General features: G+C 41.8%; 1 protein-coding gene across 3 annotated transcripts; it reads left to right on the top strand.

Moving 5' to 3' along the window:
* Positions 1 to 9,456: 9,456 nt before the first annotated feature.
* Positions 9,457 to 21,608, top strand: ercc6 (excision repair cross-complementation group 6). Of its 3 annotated transcripts, none has more exons than XM_049735988.2 (22): positions 9,457 to 9,886; positions 9,998 to 10,191; positions 10,288 to 10,516; positions 10,709 to 10,829; positions 10,915 to 11,029; positions 11,230 to 11,932; positions 13,173 to 13,304; positions 13,458 to 13,616; positions 14,331 to 14,466; positions 14,663 to 14,833; positions 14,940 to 15,116; positions 16,161 to 16,277; positions 16,744 to 16,839; positions 17,889 to 18,107; positions 18,406 to 18,516; positions 18,835 to 18,954; positions 19,313 to 19,407; positions 19,508 to 19,653; positions 19,729 to 20,175; positions 20,244 to 20,412; positions 20,504 to 20,582; positions 20,776 to 21,608. In XM_049735988.2, exons 2-22 carry the CDS (start codon positions 10,017 to 10,019, stop codon positions 21,214 to 21,216), a joined length of 4,158 nt encoding a protein of 1,385 aa, XP_049591945.1. In that variant the 5' UTR covers positions 9,457 to 9,886; positions 9,998 to 10,016; the 3' UTR covers positions 21,217 to 21,608. The 3 variants fall into 3 exon arrangements, with proteins under 3 accessions (XP_049591945.1, XP_049591943.1, XP_049591944.1); XM_049735986.2 differs by having other exon boundaries at positions 9,457 to 9,858; XM_049735987.2 differs by having other exon boundaries at positions 9,457 to 9,751.
* The last annotated feature ends 1,577 nt before the right edge of the window (positions 21,609 to 23,185 follow it).

A 23,185-nucleotide genomic window follows, 5' to 3' on the forward strand; every position in this document is an offset into this window, starting at 1 on the left:
TTTGCTAATTTACTATTGGTTTTATTTTGATATTGGCTATATGTTGCAAAGAAAACAATACCTGAAATCTACTCTTCATTTAGATTGAACATAACATAATTTCTGGTTCTACATGTCACCTCATGGTGGCCTCTACAATTGCAGTTTAGCTTAAGCATAAGGCGATGATTCACGACGGAAACGAACGCTGTGGGTGGTTGGAGCAGGATTCAAGGTCCAATGAGTGTCCAAAGCATCTTTACACTGTGCAGAGAGGCCAATACATTGGCTGTCCTCATTTCTAAAGCTACATATGTACGCCCCCCTCAAAGCACACACCAAAAGACAGGCAGATGGAGTCATGACTATTTGAGTCAACGTTCCACTCAAAAGAATTAAGTTAGCATGTCTGACTCGAAGTGGAGAGGTTCCGGGTTTGAATCTTGGCTGTGGCACTGTTGTGTGTCCTTACATGTTCTGACCTTGTTTGAGAAACATTTCTCCTGGCACATCACTTTCCTTCCACATTTCAAAAATATGTTTTATGTTTTTTGAAGAACCGGCTGAATTGAATCTATGAGCAGCATGTGGCATTTTTCTGTAGAAATCACTCCTTTGTGTTACACTGAACTCCCTAATTTCTCCCGTATGTCATCTCATTGAGGTCATAAAATATACACAGCAAACATTTTCATATTTTCTGTCAACTCAATGAAAAATGGGACGAAAGAAAACATAAAAAAATGGAAACATCTGCATGTGATTTCTATACAAGCCAGCAAACTTGTGATTTTCACTTAAAATATTTTGCATCCCAAAAACAGATGTGTGATTCTGTTCACGCAGCTATCTTACACTTAAAGTTAGCATTTTAATGTTAACATGTCGTGCAAGGTGGTCTTTTGTGAGCTTTGTTTGGAGGAATAACCCAACTTGATGTGCCAAATAGTTGAGAAATATGATGACATGACAAGTAAACAGAAGCAACCGTGACCTTTAACCTTATATTCTGGGATGATTTCTGGAAATTGCTAAATGATATTTCTTTAGTAAAGGCTCCAGAGAGCATCAACCTTTAGTTGTCAAGATGAAGATGAACGGCACAAAACTGAACAGAGCATATTAGACATATTAGTCCCACAAGTACTGTAAATGTATTCTGACAATTACTGTCTGTAAATATAACAGACCCTCCAAATGCCCCAAAGTCATACAGTTAGGAATATGACCAAAACTTGTTGGCTTTTTGTGACTTTATTACAAGAAGAAGCCCTCACAAGTAGCGTTAAGAGTATAATTCAAAGAAGACAACAAGAATTTGAAGTTATTGACTTGATTATACTCTAGCGTCGCCATCCATTTATTTTTCTTTCGTGCTTGTCCTCATTCGGGTCGTTCATGAGCTGGCGCCAATCACAGCTAATGGAAGTCAATAATAGAATTTGCCAAGTAAAGTGTCAAGTACACTTGAGTCATTGCACAACTTTTTGAAGGTCTTTGTCCGGGACAAATTCATGTAGTTTTTGGCACATAACAATGGAAATAAACTGCGAGTAGTAAATGTACTCCAAAGTGAACCTTTTGCAGCAGGATTAAGTGCTTTTGTGCTTACATATTGTCCTTTATCCTCCATTTCTGCCTTTTAATTTACGTGGACATTTTTGGATAAAAAGTTCTTACTTGCTGCCAAAAACCTAATTTTGAAATCTACTAATTGTGTTTTCCCTCTGGAAGAAGTTTGTTGCTTGTTGGCTCCGTTTTTACTTGAACTTTAATGAGCTTGTTTCCTTCTGTGGAAGCCTGTGCATTGCCTTTTTTTTTTTTTTTTTTGGGCTTGATTGTGCTCTATATTGTCATGGGGGGATTTGTATGACGTTAGAGATTTTGTTCTTGATGAAATATGCTGACATTGGAGTATGACAAGGCCCAGAACATTTCCTCCTCTCAATGTCACGTCCATTGTTTAACACAGTGTCTTTATTTACTCCGTGTGTGTGCGGTGTGGATGAAGAAGGAATTATTCATGTAAATCAGTGTTTTCTGCAAAAACTTTTTTAAAATGCATTTTGTAGAAAGCCAAAAACCTCACATGGAATAAAAAGTAAAAGTTGTGCAATACAAAAACACGCTGTTGTCCCTGAAACTTTTTTTTTTCTTCTTCAGAAATACATAAAATGTTTTCCTATGTTGATCTGAGATTTCCTGTTTTTCCTTACACGGTCGGTAAGGTCCTCATTCACAGTTTGGAGTTCCCCCCAGGTCACAAATAAAAGACAGATAACAACACACACACCCCTCCTCCTTCTCATTTAACAGCATCACGACTCCCCTTAGGATTGCATGGCAGGAGGCAAAACGTGTTCAGCACAATAAAAATGTTCCCACACAGGAAACACAATAACCACTGAAATAAAGCGACAATGAAAGTGACATGACCTGAAGCGCGTGAGTAACTAAACATAGGCCAGAAGCAAATGGCTTTGGGTCATGAGGTCCTGCTAGAGAAAGTTCACCGTTCTCAAAACTGAGATTAAAGATTATGACCTAAAACACCATAAATCATCAGAGGACAAATTATTTCAGCAGAAATCCCATTTTGTGATTACAATCAACAATGAAAGTGATTGCTTCAGCACCTGGTTGCTAAAAAAACATGTCTGACTTTGAGTTCGAGACGTTTCTCCTCCAGGGACCATTTTATTATTAAAAAGTCCTCCAGGGCCGTACTACACAAGACATGAACAAATATGACGACAACTAGCTTTACAGTTGTGTCCATTGAAATGAATCGAAAGGTCAACACTCCATTTCAGCACCAAATTGTGCTCGATCTGTTTGCGCGCCTCGCTTGTTCTTCGCGGAGGATAAATAATACATGTCTGCAAGTAGTGCCATATTGTTTGTTTTGTAGATTCTTTGGCTTCCTTACACACAACAAAACATTTTGTCTTTCCGCCTTTGCACAAGGTGGAGAAAAACATAAACAACGGAGAGAAAAGTGAGAACATTGAAGAAGAGGAAATATGCTGCTGTTAAAACCACAGATGAATCTCGTGAGTGTGTTGAAGGCTGAACTGGTGGCACATAGGAAGTCGTGTAGGAAACAACATAATGAAGGTTGGATCATTCCCCCGTCATCTCTTCACCACAAACTTTGTTGGAGGTAAAAATCTGCTTTTTTATTTGATCTCTTTGCTCATTTTTTTTTTCACACTTGGTGTATATAATATCGTATGTCTTGTGTTTAACTCACCTTGCCCACATCAGTCCCCGTTGTCCGATCAAGTTGCTCTGTCTACTCTTGGCTCGCAAGCATGCTTCTTCTTTTATCACTTCCAGAACCGTTCCTTTACTTTGCCAATGCTCCTAATTTATCTGCATGTGTCTGCCGTGCATATAAAGACACGGAGCTCAATCTTTATTCTATACTACACGTGTGCCTTAGAGGGTCACTTGATGCTCACAAACTCAGTGAGAGTCCGTTCTGTCACTGAGCTTTTTATCCATATAAAACACAAGTAACCAAAGCCTGATGTATCGTTAGTCATGTTCGTGCAGAACCAAAATCAAAAGCCAACATTCATTATAAAGCCCAATTACGTCATTGCAGAACAACTTCATTTATTCCTTCAAATCACTTGGTTTGTTTTTCCTGATTGTTCATTGTTCTCCACACCTGATATCACAGTATAGCTGGAAACGCTTACAAGCATGGAATTAAACAAGATCGATCGCCACTTTGTTTATTTTGGTTCAGAAATTTCTGGCCTGCTCTTTCAACAGCAGAATTTTCAACAGCACATAAGACAAGGCGTCACCTTTGTGTACATACTCGCATAGATTTAATCACTGGGTTTAATTAATACAAACCCCAAATAAATCATTTCATCTACAGAATATGGAAAGGGTTAAGTATGTCTGGAGGGAGCAGTAAAGTATTGCTACGTACGACTACTCCGTGTACGGTAACCTCTAACTCCATTTGCCCTTTAAATGGGGCCATCTAATTTTGTTGAGTAAAAGTAGCAGAAGGCTGAAGCGGAGGGGCTCGCAATGAACAAAGCTGCATCCTAATTTATGACCTGCAGCGCAGGGGGGCACAGTTGCACTTCCTTGACTGTGAGAGGTCGCCGGCCAGGGCTCAACACCTTATGATCCTTTCCAAAAGTAAATCAAGTGTGTCAAACTGTGATCAGCTGAGACCCCATTTCAGGCAACACCCCTTCTTGGGGATCCCGAGCTTGCTTAACACACTGGAGGATTTCAATTTAATACACATAATGCCGACTTGGCAAGAAATGTAGATTGGCTTCCTGTTCCCAGAACCTCCAGATCACGTCTCATTGCTCTTTGTCGTGAAGCAAGATGATGAGTTCTGAACTTGTGGCTTGACCTAAACTTCATCACCCAGCTGTCGTAATGCTTTTCACCTCTGCTACATTGTCCCAGCGCTGACGTATCTGTTATTAAAGTCCAAATCTTTTCATCCGTTACATCCGTGCATGCTTAGGCTTAATAACTTATTTATCTGCTTCCTAAGCTTGGTGTACTTCGGAGAACCCAAGATGAGCAGTTCAGCAATATGTCACTTGATTCAGCTTAAGACCAAATCCTGTTGTTGTTCTTCATCACAATGGTTCACTACCGGGACATGAAGAGTTGGCAGGTTACTCCCTGGTGAGCACAAGTGACCCAGCAAAGGATCTGATAGCTCAGCATATTTTTCTAATGATTCTGCATATAAAACAATAGAAAATATCCAAGCGTTCATTTTTTTTCATGTGCAAAATAAAAAGTCAGCTTGAGAATTTTTCTGTTTATGTTGAAGTGAGTGAAAAATCACATCTGAGCCAAGTCAGAGAGTAACATTTGTTGGAAGTTAATGTTTACAACTATAAATTGTGATTATACTCAAGTTTTAATGTTGTCACCAAGCTGAAACACAAAAACAAATACAGGAATTGAATGGAGGACTGAATTTTTTTTTTTTAAATAGCAAATCACAGAAAACTATGATAACATACAAAAATACCACTAAGGCCCTCAATATCTCTTCACCAAGTACCACTTTTTTAAAAACGACTTAAATTAACTAACGCTACCATCATGACCAACATTAAAATACATCTACCTAATACCGGAACCATAAGTTAATATACAATAGCAAATCAAGTCATGTGTTAGTTGTTTGACCCTTTCAATTTTCCATTCTGCAAGTGACAGACTGTGTACATCACATGACAAGTTTGTGTAGAGGTTATTGCATCTGTTTATGATTGTACAACTGTCTAAAATCACAAACAGATGCATTAAGCGGCTACTGATGAGAGGTTAGCCCATCCCTGTAATCACTATCAGGCCCTCAGAGAGACGTTTTACTAACTGAGGCAGCAAAACACATGGGATACATTAGCACTGCCAATGTGGTCCTACATGCATGTACTGTACATTGCCGCCCAAATGTGCAATGCTGTCATGTCGACGTGATGAAATTGCACACGTGTTGACTTTTTCTACGTTCGACATCCTTCTTTCTTGTACCTTGGACCGCTCCCACATAAATGAATAAGCACTTTTTAATGTGAAAAATTGACTTGTCACTAAGTAGAACACCCAAAGTGGAGGACAATCTGTTCTGTCGCTAGTTGACTTCCGAAGTGTTCTGATTTCAAAGCATTTTGCGCCAAGAAAATAATGTAAAGTGACGGAATTTGTTCCAGGCTCGGTCTTGCCATCATTAACTTTGCAAGGAAAGTAAATTGTTTACATTCCTAAGTGTCTTTTTTTTTTTCTTTTAGAAAAGTTATTTGCTGTCTGCACCACATTAATAAACAAAATCTAAGACAACTTTGGAGTGGTTACAGACCGATACTGTCACCTGGTGGCTCTTGATAGATAAACGGACATTCAACCCATGTTCAATTTCTGCGTCTATGATTATCAGATTTTTTCTTTGCGGTCTGGTACCGTTCTTCTTCGGCATCATGAAAGCTAAAAAAAGCCAAAGAAAAAGTCAAGCATGTTCAGTTTTGTTTTATGAACTCAAGTTTTGTGGCACGCCTTTTAAGAAAATTATACATATATATCGCCCATTCTGTCTCGACAATCATAATCAGGCCATGAAAAGGAAAAAAAAAAATCTAACAGCACTTATTTATTTAGTAAATTATACTATTTCAAACACAACAGATTGATCCATCTAATTATGCTATAGGAAATAGCTCGTTCTGGCAGTTAAAGGGTTTGCTGGGAAGAAAGTGGGTGTTCAAGGGAAAAAAATCACTTGGGAAATCATTTCCTAACACCAGAGAAAACAAGTGTGAGGGAAGTTAAATGCCCGTTGGCGTTTAAGACAAAATATAGTGGAGGTAGTTTGCAGATAATTAGGTACACATTTACAATTGGGGATATGCACAAGTATAAATTCATGATGGACAGACGAATGTTTTTTTTCTTTTTAAGGAAAAAGTACACAAAGTACTAAAATGCATTGGCCAGATGAAGTTCGCATCGTCTGCTTTGACCCTCATAAAATAGATTCATAATGCAGCGTGACATCCAAAAATGGGAGACGCAAAGGCTCTTCAGGTTGAGGAAAAAAAAAAAAACTCCACAATGCTTTTGCCTTTCGTCAAAAATATATCCTAAAGGCATTGGTCATATTCCAAACTGTTGATGAAGGCCATATGAGCAAAACTACACGCATAAGTTAAAACAAGGAACTGCCACTGATTAATTACTGCAAACACCACATAAAGTTGCATTCAATGCACATAATACATTATGCGTATTTTGGAACCATTTCTCTGAGAAGCAAAAGTCAGCGAGTACTGAGGACATAAACCTGTTAGTGTTAAGTCTTTAAATCTTGCTCCATGTGTTATTCTACTGTCAGGCTGGAGAGGAGCGCAACACGGCAGCGCTTACACACCACACACCCTCTGGGAGGTGCACTCTACCCCCCTATGCCAAATAAATCTACAGTCCCCCAACATGGGTAGAAATTCATTACATGCACTCTTGTTCACACATAAAGGCACACATTAAAATGAAGATAGACAGTTTGGCAATTCACTACCCCTGTGAGCGTTATGCGGTCAATCAAAGGAGCTTCCCTGGTCATTACAAAACTTCAGTACCATGCTGTGCAAGTGGTAAATGTTCCAAATCGGGAAATGTTTTTTTATGTTTTGCCTGTATCACACTCAAATGCAAACACAACTTCAGTGATGTCTCATGTGATTGCGAGAGAACAGCTCTCATATGTTTGACAAATCAGTAAAGAATCTGTCATCTCTGCATAAATTATTTTGCAGAACAAAAGGCAGAATTTTTCAAGAGAATTCAGAGTTCAAGCAAAGTGTGGAGAATCTCTGTACAGTCGTGTGTGTAGTGGCCGTCAGGAATTTTCCAAGATTCCTGAATAAACGGTTCATTTCAGGGCCACCCCACCACCACCACCACCACCACCACCACCACCACCACCACCACCACCACCACCACCACCACCCTGTCGACAATTATGTTCCGATGCATGATGTTACAGTAGCTGTTATAGGTCTGTGTAGGTTTATCATTTTCATGACATTTCTTTTATCACTATAATAATAATACCAATAACTGTGGTCACTTTGGTCACTGTCATTGTGATGTTTGATTTTCTTACCATTTCATTATTAGTACCCTTGTAAAGTTAAAATAACGCTTGTATAGTGCAGACTATTGAAAATGGGTTAAATATCAGAAGCTCTTTAATTCAAATAAATATAATGTAGAATGGAATGTTGGCCAATGTAGATCATTCAACACTGCACAGCAAGATCCCTTGAGACTCTTCAGATGTCTTTGTTTAACAAATATAGGTTTAATGATTTGCCATCAAACCTACTGTTAAGCATTGGAGTATGATGCTGACCGCAAAAAGAGTTGGAATGGTGCACTCCATCTGTGTGCAGGATCACTAGAAAGGTGATCACCATCATCCCAAAACAAGCAAGTGGCTTGCAGAGCTACTGATTAAGCGGAATTGAGAAAGCAAAACATTACAGGACCATTTGCACAAGGCTGAAATTCAGCATATTATTCTGCTGCTATAGACAATCCTGAGTGAGAACTTTTAGTGCTCATAATAGAATTTATATCTCAGACTGGGGAATCGGCTCACATTTCAACAAGACCATAAACTCAAGCAGCGTGCCAAGAAAATACAAGCACTGCTTTGGGAAAACACTGACAGTCCAGAAGCAAGATATTGACTTGACTCTGGAGATGTCTGAAAATGTACGAGCACTTACTACACTTGCCACTCATGTGTTTTCTGTGTACTTCAATGAAAACAATTCCAAATGTCTGGAAACCTTGAAAGCAAGTCTCTAAGATAACCACGGTACATAATATCATCTCTATCCCTTGGTTTAAAAATGCTGAATTGAGACAAAAGATGGACGGCAAAACAGATGATAAGATTACATTCCCCGCTGCATCTCGACCTTACAGTCACAACATTGTGAGCGTGTATCACCTTTTTTCACAACACGAGTGATTCATCAGACGTTTATTTTGACCCATTCTGACTCCTGTGTGGGTGGCTTTGTAAAAACAATGATCTAAAACAAAAACATGGTCTGCACATGAAGATCTTTCTGTGATAAAGCTAAAGCTCTTGCCAGAAAAAAAAGGGTTTCGCTTTATTTAGCATGTCCAGCGTTTTCATAACATGCTTTAAATCTTGCAACATTTTTCAACACTAGATTGCTAAAAAGCCTGTTTCCTTTATACAACCCCCTAATGCAAAGCCAAGAAGATGTTTTAATTAAACCCACAATTTATTATTGCAAAACCTTGGGAACAAACTTCCTGAGGCCCACAACTTCTTGGAACCATTCACATTTATATCATCATTGAAGTGTTGTCTTTTCAAAAGCTTCCCATTATACTAAAAAGCTAGAAGTCATTTTCCTTCTGATGAGCTTGATTTCAAAGTTTTATTTTTTATGAGCAAAGACACTTTTTTTAATTTCATCTATAGTTAGAAATATGGAAATTTTAGGTTTTAATTGCTTTTGTATAACTAGTCGGGTCTTCAAAAGTCATGCATGCCCACCCATTAGGTTCTGAAAATGTGCCCATGAGAGGTAATACTGCATTGTTACTTGTGTAACAGTGTGGCTCACTTATTTATTGCTGACTTGTATTTTCCCATGAAGGGGCACATTGAGGTCACACATGGCATCAACAACCACTATTTTGGGGTCATGTCAAGAGTGGTCATATTTTCCACAAACAGAGATTCCATCACATGATTAAAATAAGGACCATAAAGACCTACTAAGTAAGAGTCATTTGTCTGTTTTTTAATCATCTCTTAATCAGCCTTCTGTCAGTTAACTCCTAACCGAATTACAAAACAGTTTTACGGCGTCATCTGCCGGGCGAAAAAAGAAGCAAAATCCAAAACGCCGGTAGAGGGCGCTCTTGCACAAGTCAAGGGTGACATGCCATTCTCCAGCACCAGAAAAAGCTTTTGCATCACGCCGATGTTGTGTAACTGCACGTTTTTTAAGTACGGTATTATTTGTCTCTTGCGTGGCATATTTGCCGTCCAGCTATTTAAACATTCTTAGCAAGTTCGTCTCTTTTGCGGTACATTCTTTGTCAGTCGTTCCCTTGCACACTTGGACAGCTGAGAAGTAGCATAGCGTAGCCGGCTGGCTAGCCGAGCTCATGTAAACAATGGACTGGTGTGATCGTGAAACGCATTCTACACTGGCAGGTTTGATTAAATTGCTGTTTTCATTTGGAAGAAGTGTATTTAACGTTTTGTGAGGCATGCGTTGATTACTGCATTGAAGAAGGGAAAACCATTGCATACGTGGACAGGTAGGCGTCAGATCGCTTGCTCACTAAGGTCTGTTACGTGTTTTGAAGCCTGATTTCACAATAATGCTCTAAAAGCAAAAACAGTAGCTGCGTTTTCAGAGCGTCATTAAAAGGTGGTAAATTGTCTTTTTATTGTAAGCTGTTGCAGCCACATCACCATGCCAGTAGATGGGCCAGAGGACCAGGCCCCCTCCTCCCACTCTGGTGGTCCAGCCAGTGCTGCTCTCACCAGGACAAACTCGGAGGAGAATGGAGGCTCAGCAGTTTTTTCTCAAGGCCCTGAGGCTGCGTCTCCCTGCACAGTTGTCAACGAAGCTGAGGAGAGCAATAGTGGTGAGAGCTCAAATCTTGCTCACTAAGAAATTTTGCATGGAGACTTTAGTAAAATTATTGATCATGTTACAAATTATCATCCACTGTTGCGTTCAGGCTGTAAGAGGTCCGGAGCTTTGCTGCATATCGACCGCCAGCGCATCCAAGCAGCGTCTGCCAGCTCTGGGGCTGACGAGCTGCTCGGCCTCGGCGTGGCCGTCTATGACCAGGATGTTCTGGAGCAAGGCGTCCTGCAGCAGGTGGACGAGGCCATCCAGGAGGCCAGTCAAGCTGCTGCAAAAGCAGAGGCTGCGAAGGAGTATGAGTCGGTGCTGGATGATGTCAGGTAAAAAAATAAAATAAAACTCAAATAGGGGTGCACACAAAATGGGACTGACACAAAAGAGCTCCTTGACTGAACGTTGTATCATCAGAATGCATTTTGCATAATGTGAGCTCTAAGTTCAAATGATATAATTGATGAACTGTCGATTTTATGAATATCATATTTCTAATATTATTTCCATCTGACTTTAAGGTCTACAGTGGTATCGCTGAAGCACATCAATAAGATCATTGAGCAGCTATCCCCTTATGCTTCATCAAGTAAAGACATCAGTAGGAAGATTGAATCGGTCAAAAGGCAGAAAGAAAATAAGGTAAACTTGTTTCAATTAGATTTTCACTTGAATTTAATAGTGACTGTAATATTCAAAGGGGGTTTTGTTTGTGTGTGTGATTCAGGAGAAACAACTCAAGAAGGTCCGAGCCAAACAGAAGCGGCTTCAAGCTATTTTGGGAGGAGAAATTGCCCAAAGGTTTGAAGATGAGCTTTTGGCAGAAGATGCAGAGGACACAGGTAAGAAGTGCTGATTACTAAAAAAAACAAACTCATTTATGAAAAAGAGAGAAAGACGCTGGAGACGCTACCGTTTATACCCCAACCTCAAATTGTAACTTTGTCAAAACAAATGAATCATAAGATGATAAAATCATTATATATTGTGTATAATAAATGTCTTTCAATATTAAGAAAAGTTTTGTATTGTGTTGTACCAGAGCCTGGTCCTTCCACACTGGGCAGCATGCTCATGCCAGTACAGGAGACCGAGTGGGAAGAGCTCATCCGGACAGGTCACATGACACCTTTTGGTACGAGAATCCCACAGAAGGAGGTGAAGAAGGAGCCACGCAAACTCATGCTGGCCGAGAACTCGGCCTTTGATGAGTACCTGGCCGACCAGGCCAAGCTGGCGACTGAAAGGAAGAGGGCTCCTCATGTGAAGAAGAGGAGGAGTACTGCTACACACCAGCAAGGATCCAAAGGAAGCGCTTCCTCTCCAAAGGACAAGAAAATGCGTAAGCGCATGCGAAAGCTCCAGATAACTGCTTTGAAAGCTCATCCCAAGGCAAGACAGAAATCGGAGCCACAAGCGCCAAAGCTAAAGAGAAAACGTCAAACTGAAGGCGACGAGGTTGACAGTGACGGCTCCGAGTACCTGCCGAGCGACGAAGGCTTCGACCCCGAACAAGAACAACGAGACGCCATGGAGGAAGGCTTTGGGGAAGGCGGCGATGAGGGCGACTACGAGTTGAAAGCTTACAAGAGGAAAAATGAAGCCAAGGGAAGGAGGCCGATGAAGAAACAGCTTAGCGATGACCAGTATTCCCCTGAAAGTTCCGATGAAGAGAATGAGGCCAAAAGTAAAGAGAAGAAATGCAAAGATGATGGCGATGTGGAATGTTATCGACAGCGGATAAGGTAAAACCGTCACTGCTATAAACACTTCCCGTCTCTTTTTAGAGGTCAACCCGTATCATCATTGCAAAATTTCAACTCCATCTGACCCAAACACTGCAAATTGACATCCTGTAAAAATGTTAGCATTAAGCCTTGCCTGTACAGTTGATGCAGATTTTAATGATGGTGATACTCAAATGGATTATTGCACTTTATATTATTTCCTGTGGCAACAATAAGCAGTGGTTCCAGAGGTCCTCCCTGTTGTTCTGTTTAACAAAGTTTCTTCTGCAAGTCTCTTTAGGAAAGTGGACAATTGGCATGATTGAGTCGCTTTAGTTTATACGGCATATGGACTGGCATCGTGAAAATGTGCTATTGTTGTTTGCATTAGTTAGTTGGTTTGTGCTGGCTGCACGGTGCCAGAATGGAGTTAATCCCAGATGAGATTGGCAGCTGTTTCTTGACGAAGCAAATTCACTCCCTGTTCTTTTTCCCCTTCTCGATCTGCCCTAATTATCCTCCTGCATTTTTTTTTTTTTTTTTTTATAAGCGCACTCACTCCCTCTCATACTCAAATTAGGGGAAGAGCAGCCCTAATGAGATTTCATATTTATAGCTGCCAAATAAATTGTGTTGGCATGTGTCCTTTTTTTTCTGCGCCACACTGATTGGATGTCAGTTGAGCAGCACCGACACGGCATGGCCGGGCGAGGCCGACCTTGCGAGCGGTGATGTTATTAGGAGCAGTTTGTAGTCGGAAAGGTGGCGATGGGGTTGGTGCAGAGGGGGCAGAAAAGTGTAATTAACTGAACCAATGCTTAGTCTTGACTTAATTAGAGCGCGCGGTCTCACAGGCCCAGCTAAAGGAGCAGTTTTGTGGCAGGGTGACAGGACCAGGCCCAAATGAAGATGGATTCTTATCCCCTCCACCTCGCACCTTTCTGGGGAACTCGCACTACTAATTGTCTGTATCAATCTTCATTTGCTGCGTGACGACTCTGCCTCTAACTGCCTTTTTGCAGCAATGCTATTAAACCTTTTTTCCTTTACATTTACTTCCTTTTTTTTGGGCCGTTGAGCTTCCAAATCTTAAGGAACCACTCTTAACAGTTTCCTTCCATGCAACTTTTACGGGCTTTCCGTCCATTTATTAGTTCTTAAAGACATTATGAATCTGTCTCAGCCACCTCATTATCGGGTTCAGACAAGATCCTTACAAAGTCCTGCGTTTGTCTTCCGCTTCACTTTTTCCCGCTAGGAGGTGGAAGCGACAGCGTCTTCGAGAACGGGAGGAGAGGCGGGAAAGAGGTGAGGAGGTGACAGATGACAGCGATGCAGAGTTTGATGAAGGCTTCAAAGTTCCTGGGTTCCTGTGGAAGAAACTTTACAAGTGAGTTTTTTTGTGGACCCTGCCATGAATGGAGAATCACTCTCTACGAAATATTAGACTCAAACTCCAATTTAAAAGAGCAGCATCTGTCATGTCATGGCAAATTTGATTTGGATCTGATGCGGTTGCGCACATGTGCATTGCGGTGGTCAGGTACCAGCAGACGGGGGTGCGCTGGTTGTGGGAGCTCCACTGTCAGCAGGCAGGAGGCATCCTGGGAGACGAGATGGGTTTGGGTAAAACCATCCAGATCATCTGCTTCCTAGCTGGACTCAGCTACAGCAAACTGAGGACCCGAGGCTCCAACTACAGGTGCACGTGCACACACAAAGCTTGGCCTGAGACTCGCTGTCTGTATGGTATGAATATTTGATCAGGAGGATTTCTGCTTGAGTGTGCTCGACTGAATTATTTAACGTGTTTCAATTATCGGACTCTTGACTTTGGTCCTGCAGACATCAGAGAATACACTGACACCGTTTGAGTGAGCCTTTTCATGAACACTTAAGAGGAATCTCGGAGTCATGAAATGGCGAGGCAGCGGGAGCGGGGCCATAAATCAAATGTATAATACATGGCGCAGGGGTGGTGATAATCTGGTTTTACTGCACAAATAACCATTGTGCATTTGGTAGGCGGAGCTTCCCCGTTGGTCAATATTCTGTCTGCTGTAGAAGTCCACAAATTGATTGCTTGCAAACTCAATTATGGTCCAATATCAATAGCTTCCACTGATGCTGAGGTTCATAGCAGGCCATTAGTGCATTTTCGAGGGTGTGCGTGTATGTTTTCTGTAGATTTTCACCAGAGCAAATTTGTAAAGTGATCATTTAAGTAAGCATTCTGTTGCCACCTTGACTTTCTGCCTTACGCAAGCACTTTTCCCCTACTCGCTGGGAATTGCCTTTTATTTAGTTTAATTTGGTTTAGGAATTATGACTTTAATTTGCCAATGAAATTTGCTGATATTTTCTGCAGTCGTAAAGTCTTTGTCCCCGCCCTGGTGACACATACATTTACCTGCAGGTATGCTGGACTGGGCCCCACCGTTATCGTGTGTCCCGCTACCGTCATGCACCAGTGGGTCAAGGAGTTCCACACCTGGTGGCCACCTTTTAGAGTCGCTGTCCTTCATGAAACGGGATCTTTCAGCAGCAACAAGGTATGTTTTCTTCCTTTGTTTGTACTTTTATGGAAGTTTTCAAGGTCCTCCTATGTGAGCTATAAAGTTTTCAATGGAGTCTTTTTCCTCTGGGGGGCACTAGAGCACTATTAGTTCCTGAAACCACACAGGAAGAGAGACGCTCTTTTGTTAGATGGTTTTTTTTTTTTTTTTTTTTTTTTTTTTGCTGTTGTAGGAAAAGCTGATTCCAGAGATAGCATCATGTCACGGCATCCTGATCACCTCATACTCAGCAGTGAGGAGCTTGCAGGACATCCTGCAACGCTACGACTGGCACTACGTCATCCTGGATGAGGGCCACAAGATCAGAAATCCAAATGCTGGAATCACCACAGCCTGCAAACAGGTGGAGTGTGTCACGCTGACAGATGTGTCATTTTTAGCAATCTGCACACCGATGTCATTCTCATTGGCATCTTTCATTTAACTTCTCTCTCTCTTTTTCTCTCAAGTTCCGCACCCCCCACAGATTCATCCTGTCCGGCTCGCCCATGCAGAACAATTTAAAGGAGCTCTGGTCTCTCTTTGATTTTGTCTTTCCTGGGAAACTGGGCACTTTACCCGTCTTCATGGAGCAGTTCTCTGTGCCCATCACCATGGGAGGATACAGCAATGCCTCACCTGTCCAGGTACACATAGGCCTGACTCCCAGTATTTTGTGAACAGATGGTTTTTATGACGTAATGTAATTCCAAAGACCTGAAAATTTATTATAAGTAAAATAAAATCATTAGATGGTGTACACAGCAGTGGTGATAGCTGTACACGTATTTCTAGTTACATGTTTGTATGTACACGCTGATTTTAAGAGGGGACAAAGGCGCCAAATAACATACTGTAGAGCCATGCAAAGGCACTTTAGATCATACTGTGCGCGAGTGCGTGTTGGTTTTATGCACATTTGTGTGAGAGACGGACAGAGAAGCAAGAGTGGAGAACTAAATTGTATCCCGTTGTCATTAGTGTCCACTCGTTAATAACCCACTGACTGAATGGATTTAATTATTTAAGATGGCTATCGATGCTTCTTCCGCTGTCGATAATAAAAACCTTTACTAATTATTAATGTTATTAAATGGTCAGAGAAAGCTACGCTCGGCTACTCGTCCTCGTCTTAAAATCAGAGCGCGTGGGTTGTGTGCGGTACGTGTGTGCGGGTAAGAGTACATGTGTATAAAAGTACATAAAAACATATGGGGCTGGTGGGGCCATGTCTACATGTGGATGTGGGATCCATTACTGAAGCTCGCCTTTACACCCCCTTGTGAACCCTCAGCATCATCTGCCGCCTTCTCTCACCTCGCCTCCACTCCGGCCAAAATCCTTGCCGTATTATCGCCCCCTCCTGCTGTGATGGGCGGTCTTTTTGATCCCTCTGCGTACCCCCTGTCAGTTAATGTGTAAAAAGCTAACTGGCCTTTAGCATAAGGTGAAGAAGGCCACTTTAGTGGTGTGGGGGAGGGTCTCCAGTTGTGTCCCCCGAGACAGTCAGCACTCTGCTCAGTGGTCAATAGCTCGGCGAGCTGGGAGGAGGTGATGGGCGGGGCTAGGGGGGGTTGGGATGACAATCCTGCCTCCAGGAAACAACCATGCTGACAGGTGTTACTGCTCTTTCTTAGCTGCCTGTCTGTCTGGTCAGTCTTTAATGAGCCAGGTCAATTGTTTGCCTTCAGGTCCAGACGGCGTTCAAGTGTGCATGCGTGCTGAGAGACACCATCAATCCTTACCTCCTTCGAAGAATGAAGGCTGACGTCAAGGACAACCTTGCCTTACCTGACAAAAACGAGCAGGTATTTCACATCCCACAAAACAATCTTATTGTTATTTTAATACACTTGATGATTGAAAAAGTAAAGTTGAGGAACCTACCAAACCTGGCAAGCTTAAGTATAGAACTTTCTCTATTTGCTAGTAGTTGGTCATTCTCAGGGACCACACGTGCAACGTTTTATTAATTATTCCATGACTTTGCATGGCCTTTCCAGGTGAAGCCAGCTAATAAAGTCCTGCTAAAGTAAAAGGAGCAAGTATTCATTATGTTGGCCCAGTCTCTGGTCTGTCCTTGAGTCTGATGCCGCTTGACTCCTCAGTTCACTTCAGCTCATTAAGTCCATCCCCAGGGACGCCGATGGCTTCAAAACACGATTGTACCCCTGTAATTTCTCCCCTCGCATGTGCCACTTCAGCAAAGTGCTTTAAAGAGGATGTTCACCACTCATTACACTCTCTCACAACTTCTCCCCTCGATCTGTGTAGGTTTTATTTTGCAGGTTAACGCAGGAGCAGCGTCAGGTTTATCAGAGCTTCTTAGACTCCAAAGAGGTCTACCAGATACTCAACGGGGACATGCAGGTGAACAGAGTAACCCGACAGACTTTATGCGTCGGCTCTATTTGATGCACGTTGCATTAAAAAGACAAGGGGGCGCACTTGCGGTTGGCGAAATGACTTCCAGGAACACAACAAGCCTTATTCATTATTTAACCCGCTCAACTGATGAATTTAGTTCATCACTTAAAGCCATATCCGTGATTTTTTTTTTTTTAAGGTTAGAGACTCGGGATGAAATGATTCTTTTTGTAAACGTACATTTTGGTCAGCTCCATAACAAGCTTACTTTAGTCGTCTTTAAAGATGTGGAGGTTGTGCAGATGCTGTTCTCACATTAGCCAGACCCTTGAGAGAATCTCAACCCATTTATCACCACTAACCAAATGGACGTGGTTGGAGAGCCGAGGGTGACCACAGCAGATTGCACGCACACACATATTCAGTGGTCATTCCCGAGTCCATTAACCACCATTACTAATGCAGTGACCGCTGTGCCTTCATCAAAAAACATGGCCCTAATTGTCCGTAAATAAGTTATGCAACTCATCCGTCTATGCGTTTATCTGTTTAAAAGCAACAGCGCCGTGAAAATGCGACAACGTTTACACCAATTTTTCATTATTTAACATCTTTCACAAGATTTGATGAGCTTTCAACAGTGCCAATGAAAGAGATAAACAAAATAAACCAAGTGCTTCAAAAATAAGATAAACATAAATTCTTAAATCTAATTTCTCGGAGGTCGTCCCTCTAATAGACACCAAGCTCCAATTAGTTGCTCGTCCGCTTAAGACAGATAAATGCCTTCCTGTTTCCATCAGGAAAAAATATAGTATATAATAACTAATAAGTGTAATTACCTCAGATCATTGTGGTCTTGCTTATTCACAAGTTGATATTAAATAGTTTTATGCTCAGCCCATTAGCCCTCTTTTGCTAACGGGAGCATCAAAACACATAAATGATCTCTCAGATGAATTAAGATGGCGATACACTTTTGTGTGTGTGTGTCCATGTTTTATGTTTCAGAATGGACAACAGCATGATAGAACATTGTTGGTTCTCTTCAGGTTTTCTCAGGCTTGATAGCACTGCGTAAGCTGTGCAACCACCCGGACCTTTTCTCTGGCGGCCCGCGATTGCTGAGGGGGATCCCTGAGGAGGCGCTAACAGAAGAGGAGCACTTCGGCTATTGGAAGCGCTCGGGCAAACTGATCGTGGTGGACTCTCTGCTGCGTTTGTGGTTCAAGCAGGGTCATAGAGTCCTGCTCTTCTCGCAGTCGCGACAGGTGATCACCTTTTTTTTTTTTTACCAAGTGTATACAATTTGACACCATTTGTCTCCTTGGGCATTGAATGTGGTTGTAGAATTTATGAGAGTGCGAATGAGAGGAAGAATGTGAGGCATCTGTTGTCATAGTCGATACCAATGAGATTAGACCTCAGACGGAACCTGAGACCCTCCCTGTCGGTATCTGTGTCCATGTAATATTAATCTGCTTTAATCCTTTTAGGCATAATCCACCCCACCCCCTTCTCCTCCCTCCTATCTTTCACACGCTCAACTCACGCTCTCCTCTGGTGCAGATGTTGGACATCTTGGAAGTGTTTGTGACACAGAACCACTACATGTACCTGAAAATGGACGGCACGACCACCATAGCTTCCAGACAGCCGCTTATCGCCCGCTTCAACGAGGTATTAGTCATCCCTAATGGCTCCCAGTGTTTCCTATGAAAATCCCCTCCTGAGGGACAAAAATGCTTCCGAGGATCCGTGCTCACCCTGAGGTGGAGACACTAATTGATGGCAAGCTGTTGTTCATCTGGATGCTCTTTACTGCTCAAGTCCACATACATAAATACATTCGTTGAGCAAACAGTTTTATAGCCATTTGCCCTCTGTCAAATTGCTTCACTATTAGTGGCCAATGAGTGTCAAGTTTGTTGGAAAGAAGAAATCTGAAATGTGTATATTACATTTAACATGATTTTTATTTTTACTTTGTCTTCCCAGGACAAATCTATATTTGTCTTCTTGTTGACAACTAGAGTGGGAGGTCTGGGAGTCAATTTGACTGGAGCCAATAGAGTCATCATCTATGACCCAGACTGGAACCCGAGTACTGACACGCAGGTTTGTCACTGTCTCAGTGTAAATACAAACATAGTAGAACTTTATAGGTGAATGGTCATTACCACAATCCACCTCTGAAGTTATGAAATTTAAATTCAATGTCCTCCCAACATTGGATTACATTTTCACTCTTTGCGTTTTCTTTGTTTTTTCTAGATACTTATTTCAAAAGAATAATTTGAGAATGCATTGAAAGTGGAAAAAAAAATATACACTCCTAAGTTACTAAGTTGTTGGTTTTATTATTTTACTATCTCTTGACAAAACTTTGAACTATAAAAGCCACAAAAAATAGAAAAATGATCCAGTTATGTCAATCAAATCGATTAAGTGTGCATGTGTGTGTGTTCCACAACAGGCGAGGGAGCGGGCCTGGAGAATCGGTCAAAAGCAGCAGGTAACCGTCTACAGGCTCCTTACTGCAGGCACCATTGAAGAAAAAATATACCACAGGTTAGACACTGCCATCGTTATCGAGATGACTTAGTTGTAGTTTTGGATTAGTGCAATTGAACACACTCGAATCTAACATTTCTCTGTGTGTACCATTCAGACAAATTTTCAAACAGTTTCTGACCAACCGTGTCCTGAAGGACCCCAAACAACGCCGTTTCTTCAAGTCTAATGACATCTATGAACTTTTCACATTAGCTGACCCAGATGAAAAGCAGAGCACAGAGACCAGTGCAATATTTGCCGGTATGCATGATTTTGTGGTGCGCCACCTAAGAGACACACTTCCTCAACACATTTTCTCCCCTGCATTCCTTACAGGTACCGGCTCCGATGTCAAGGCACCTAAAAAAACGGAAAGAATGCACCATAGTAAACACTCCAAATCCCAGCAGATTGAAATAAATCCAAATAATAGACATTCCTTATTAGAGAGTTCTGAATCTGCCTGTCAGAGATTATCTCAGGGTCCAATAAATGGTACAGTGGGTGCTCAAAACAAGCCAAATGGCATGGATGCAGATCCGCATTTATCATGTGGCAAACTAAAGAACGGCACGGGTCTGAAGCGCAGGGAGAAGAGGAAACACTGCGACTCCAGCAAAATGGAAAGGCATAAAGGAAAGAAGCATAAACGTGAAAAAGACGCTCGCTTCGAGGGCCAGCGCATCTCGCACTTGGTGAAGAAGAGAGAGTACAAGAGGACGGACGCTGAAGACCAGAAAAAATCTGACGATTACGTCTTGTCGAAGCTCTTCAAAAAATCCGGTACAAACTTTATTGGACAAGTCTCTGCCTTTTCCGTGCAAAGGTTTATTACGGTTTTGTCGTCTCAGGAATCCACAGCGTGATGCAGCACGACGCCATCATCGAGTCCTCAAATCCAGACTACGTGCTGGTGGAGGCTGAAGCCGACAAGGTGGCCAAAGATGCCCTGAAGGCCCTCAAAGTGTCTCGCCAGCATTGTAGGCTGGCCCTCAGTCGAAACCCCCCGCCGCCCGCTCGGTACGGACCCTCAATGGGGCATTATGGCATCCACACGCTTGCTTGTTACGACCTACTCAGCTCACTTTGCTGTCCCGCCTTTGCTCTGCAGGAAACGCTTCGGACAAAAGAAGAATTCTCTCCTGGTCGGACCATCTGTGCCCACGCTCCCCAATTTGAACAAATGCAAGGTAACTGCAGTGTTTTTAATAGGGTCATATTTTGGATCCAGATTATTGTACCTTTAGGCTGGCATTGAATCTTAAGACCTGTTTTGAAGGGTGATGTCAGATGTGTTTAAACTAAATTGTCAAATTCAATAATTTCCGCCTTAGTAGGGGTTTATTGTATTTTACAATGTCAATGTGCGTGTTTCTCTGTTAGGATGCTGCTATCGTAACAAAGACAAACTTAAAGAAGCCAGATGCAGGGGCTCATTTCAGCGGGGAGGTAGCCGAAATTGACTCTAGCGCAACCCCTCTGTCCTCGTCCGCCCTCCTGGCCCGCATGAGAGACCGCAACCACCTCAGCCTTCCCTCCAGCAGACAAAGAGAAGAAGATGATGCTGAAGAGGACGGTGCCGGCACCTCACGGCCCGCTCCGAGCACAGAGCACGACGAGCTGCTGACGGACCTGCGCAACTTTGTGGCCTTCCAGGGGCAAGTGGACGGGCAGGCCAGTACACAGGAAGTGCTGGAGTACTTCAAACCCAGACTGAGCGTCAAGCAGGCGCCCGTCTTCCGAGAATTGCTCAGGAGCATCTGCGACTTCCAGCGGAGGTCTGGGCAAGAGGGCCTGTGGAGGCTCAAGGAGAACTTTCGCTGAAAGTCCAGATAACCGCAACCTCCTCAGATATTTCTGTACTGTGGAACTTCTAAAGGTGTACTTTTGTATTGTCTTTTCTTAACTCTGTCATACCTCAACGTCATCCACTTGTTTATCACAGACTTTTTCTACGGAATTTGGAATGCAACAAACAAGTAACACATAATCTCAGACAATTGTTTTTGACTCCGGTGCTTGTTTGTGGTAATTCTTTCATTTATTCATTTGCTGGTTTCTACTTGAATTTATACTTTTGACACAGTCTGTTTACTCATGTGCGCTACAGTCATTACCTCAAATTTTCTGAATATTGGTGAAAATATGCTATTCAAGTCAAGTGTGAAGATTTTGTAAAAAAATGGAATGTGCAATAATAAAACTTTTAAATAAGATGTCTTAATTTGCTCATGGTTTTTATTTTTACTGTATGGTTGAACACAACCAAGTGACTCCCAAATGTAAAAATTCTTAAAAGAAAAGACAAGTAAAACTTATCTGAACACCGTATGGGAAAGAAAAGAATTGTTTGTACCCTTGTTTGGTGAACTTGTTTTTCTTTACTGGAAATATTCTTATAACTTGGACAATTATGGCTTTAAGAAAATGTACAGGTTTGGTCACATCTCAATTTGACTAATGAACTGCTCATTTTGTTCTATGGTTGACATTTTTTTTTCCCCTCTGCAATCAGTTTTACCATATTTTGATGGCTTTAAAAAATTTCATGAATGTGGCATGTTCCAGAATATATTCTTGGGCACTGCTTTGGGGGATTTGAAAGTCCGACTCGAGTATATTAATACTTTGAAGTACATTGAAAGAGACGTCTACATAGTACTCTGATGCAGTCCGTTTTCTTAAATGCATATAGGAATCACTTCCTGGTATTCTTTTGCATTCTTAGTGGTTCTATATAGCAGTCTTTTCCAACCTTTTTTCATTCACGGCACACCTTTTCATTGAAAAAATCTCGAGGCACACCAACAAAAAATCTGTTAAGTGTTAAACCAGCTTCTATATTAAAATCAGTTATATTACAACAAAAGATGTAAAGTTCTATTTCTATATATGTATGGAGAGTCAAATAATTGAATAAAAATAAATACTAAATATTCTTTAAATTGTATTTCTTTTGTAAATGAAAGTGACAGTTTTAGAAAAAAGGTTCTAGACAGTGTAAGGAATAAACTATTGAAAGTGATTGTGATCAAAATCCAAAACAATCAGTATGGCTTTGTTTACTGTTTTAGACTAGCTCTATAAAATATTGCGACATTAAGAACAACATGCTCTGATTTCCATCGGACGGAAAGCGCACCACAGCCGTCATAGTGTCACTGTGAGTAAAAGCACACAGCAACTAGTGATTCCAGTTCATTTAAGTGAACTGATCACTCAAAAGATTCGTTCAAAGGAATTGTTCAACGAATCGTCACCCCCCACCACCACCACACACACACACACACACACGCACACACGTTCACGTTCGCTGGTGATGAACGATTCGTTCAAAAGAACGAATTTCTTCAGTGAACGAATCACTTCCTAAAGTGATTCGTACGTTTTTCAATTCATATGACTTCAGCCAGTAGGTGCCGGTAATGCGCGTTAAAGCTGGTGCCACCTCGCCGTAAATCAAAACGAAGAAGAAAATGACATAACTTCCTGTTCACAAACGAGTCGTGAATTGCATTTCCCGTTCAACAACTGAACGGAACTGTGAGTGAACGAGTCATTGAGTGAGTGATTTGCATTTCCAGTTCATCGCGAGAGCGGATCAGTGAGGGAAGGAATCCTGACTTTCCCGTTCGTGAATGGGTCAACTGCCTTCCCGTGCACCCACGGATCAGTCAGTGAACGTGTTGCGTCTCCCTCCTGGCGTGAACTATGCAAGCCAGAATGTAGATTTACGATTTGCCAAGGAAAGAAAGAACCACTCACTGAAACACCACTTCTTTTATGCACGTTT

This window comes from Syngnathus scovelli, chromosome 12 (assembly GCF_024217435.2).
Source record: "Syngnathus scovelli strain Florida chromosome 12, RoL_Ssco_1.2, whole genome shotgun sequence".
Lineage (NCBI taxonomy): Eukaryota > Metazoa > Chordata > Actinopteri > Syngnathiformes > Syngnathidae > Syngnathus > Syngnathus scovelli.